This window comes from Myotis davidii, unplaced genomic scaffold (assembly GCF_000327345.1).
Source record: "Myotis davidii unplaced genomic scaffold, ASM32734v1 scaffold43, whole genome shotgun sequence".
In the NCBI taxonomy this organism is placed as follows: domain Eukaryota; kingdom Metazoa; phylum Chordata; class Mammalia; order Chiroptera; family Vespertilionidae; genus Myotis; species Myotis davidii.
This window is the reverse complement of record NW_006294590.1, coordinates 2,365,176-2,367,395: the sequence shown is the minus strand read 5'-3', so window position 1 is coordinate 2,367,395 and position 2,220 is coordinate 2,365,176. Positions and strand designations below refer to the sequence as shown.

At 59.5% G+C, this 2,220-nt stretch overlaps 1 protein-coding gene across 1 annotated transcript in view; it reads left to right on the top strand.

Annotated features, from left to right (window-relative positions):
• Positions 1 to 1,234: 1,234 nt before the first annotated feature.
• The window catches only part of GALNT9 (polypeptide N-acetylgalactosaminyltransferase 9), an 11,400-nt gene continuing 10,414 nt past the window's right edge, over positions 1,235 to 2,220 (top strand). The window contains exons 1-2 of the mRNA XM_015567234.1: positions 1,235 to 1,527; positions 1,927 to 2,124. Coding sequence (XP_015422720.1) covers positions 1,250 to 1,527; positions 1,927 to 2,124 — 476 coding nt within the window. The 5' untranslated portion in view covers positions 1,235 to 1,249. The remainder of the gene's footprint in view (positions 1,528 to 1,926; positions 2,125 to 2,220) is intronic.

Sequence of the window (2,220 nt, the reverse complement as noted above, 5' to 3'; positions counted from 1 at the left end):
GCGGAGCTGGAGTCGGGGTGCAGACCCGGAAGCCGTCGCCACCGTCACCTCCAGAACTTCCCATCGTCCCAACCCAAGGCCCCGTCCCCATGAGACACGCCCCGCAGCCCCTGGGAACCACCACCCACATCCTGTCTGTGCGTCTGACCTCCGGGTCCCTCACAGACGCGTGACCTTCTGTGTCCGGCTCGTTTCACCGAGCACAGTGTCCTCAAGGCCCGTCCACGCTCACAGGTGTGGAATGTCCTTCTTTGTGTTAATCCTCGCCCGAGGATATTGTCCCATTGAGTTTTTTATGTTTCGTAGATATATCTTTATTGATTTCAGAGAGAGGAAGTGAGAGATTGAAACATCAATGATGAGTCCTTGATCAGCTGCCCCCTGCACGCCCCCTACTGGGGATCGAGCCCACAACCCTGACCTGGAATCGAGCTGTGACCTCCTGGTTCACAGGTCGACGCTCAGCCCCTGGGCCACGCCAGCCGGGCTTCCACTGATTTTTTTTTATAAAGATTTAAACATTTTTTTAAACGGCTCTGACTTCTGACAATTTTTATTTTATTTTATTTTAGTATATCTTTATTGATTTCAGAGAGAGGAAGTGAGAGATTGAAACATCAATGATGAGAGAGACCCATTGATCGGCTGCCTCCTGCACGGCCCCCACTGGGGATTGAGCCTGCCACCCGGGCCTGTGCCCTTGACTGGAATTGACCCAGGACCCTTCAGTCCGCAGGCTGACGCTCTATCCACTGAGACACACCAGCTAGGGCTCCACTGATATTTTTAGAGAGAGTGGAAGGGAGGGAGGGAGAGAGCGAGAGAGAGAAACATTGATGTGCGAGAGACACAGCAATTGGTTGCCTCCTGCAGGAGACCCCATTGGGTCTGGGAATTGAACCTGCAGTCCAGCTACATGCCCTTGACCAGGACTAAACCCCTCAACCCTTTGGTTTCTAGGCCAGAACTCCAACCACTGATCCACACTGGCCCGGCCAGCTCCCTCCTTTTTTAAGGCTGAATAATATTCCACTGTCTGGAAGGACCACATTCACGGGCGTCATTTCCTCTCACTGCTGAATAGCTCACCCGTGTCCTCCCACCTTCACAACACCGGCCCCCGATCAGTCTCCTTCGTGTCTTGTTCCGTCTCTGCCAGGGAAGCCCCGCTTCCTGGGTGGGTCTGTCTCGGGGGTGGGTCTCCAGCACCGTGACGCACGTCCAGCCCCACAGGCCCCCGCGCACGTGGATGGGGGCACTCGGCGCCCGACTGTCCCCGTGGACCTCGGGCCCTCCGGTGTCGGGCGCTGAGGCATCTCTGTGTCCTGTCCCCACCCCCCACCCCCTGACAGCGGAGCTCAAGTTCAGCCTGGACCAGTACGTCAACAAGCGGTACCCGGGGCTGGTGAAGGTCGTCCGCAACAGCCGGCGCGAGGGCCTGATCCGGGCGCGGCTGCAGGGCTGGAAGGCGGCCACGGCCCCCGTCGTCGGCTTCTTCGATGCCCACGTGGAGTTCAGCACCGGCTGGTAAGGGCGTTTCGGAGCCACGAGCCTGCCACCTCCAAATGCAACTTTAAATAAAATTATAAATATATTTTTATGGATTTCACAGAGAGAAAGGGAGAGGGGAAAAAGAGAGAGAAACATCCATGATGAGAATCATGGATCGGCTGCCTCCTGCACGCCCCCTGTGGGGGATGGAGCCCAAAACCCGGGCCTGTGCCCTGACCGGGAATCAAACCCTGATGCTCAGCCACTGAGCCACGCCCGCTGGGCCGGCCCACGTGGTCTGATAGCCTTGGTGTCGATTGGCTGTCGCTGTCGCTGCCCCCGGCAGGGCAGGCGAGTGGGTTGCAGGGCCTGCTCTGGGCTCCTGCTGGGGTGCGTGGCCCCACCTTGGCCCTCCCTGAGGCTCGTTTACCGCAGGGCCGAGCCCGCCCTGACGCGGATCCGGGAGGACCGCCGGCGCATCGTGCTGCCCGCCATCGACAACATCAAGTTCGACACGTTCGAGGTGCAGCAGTACGCCAGCGCCGCCCACGGCTACAACTGGGGGCTGTGGTGCATGTACATCATCCCGCCCCAGGACTGGCTGGACCGCGGCGACGAGGCCGCGCCCATCCGGTGAGCTGCCGCCGGGCCCCGGGGGCCAGTAGAGCCGAGGCTCTAACCACTGAGCACCGGCCGGGCTGGGACCTGGTTTCTTAATTTCCCTGCTCT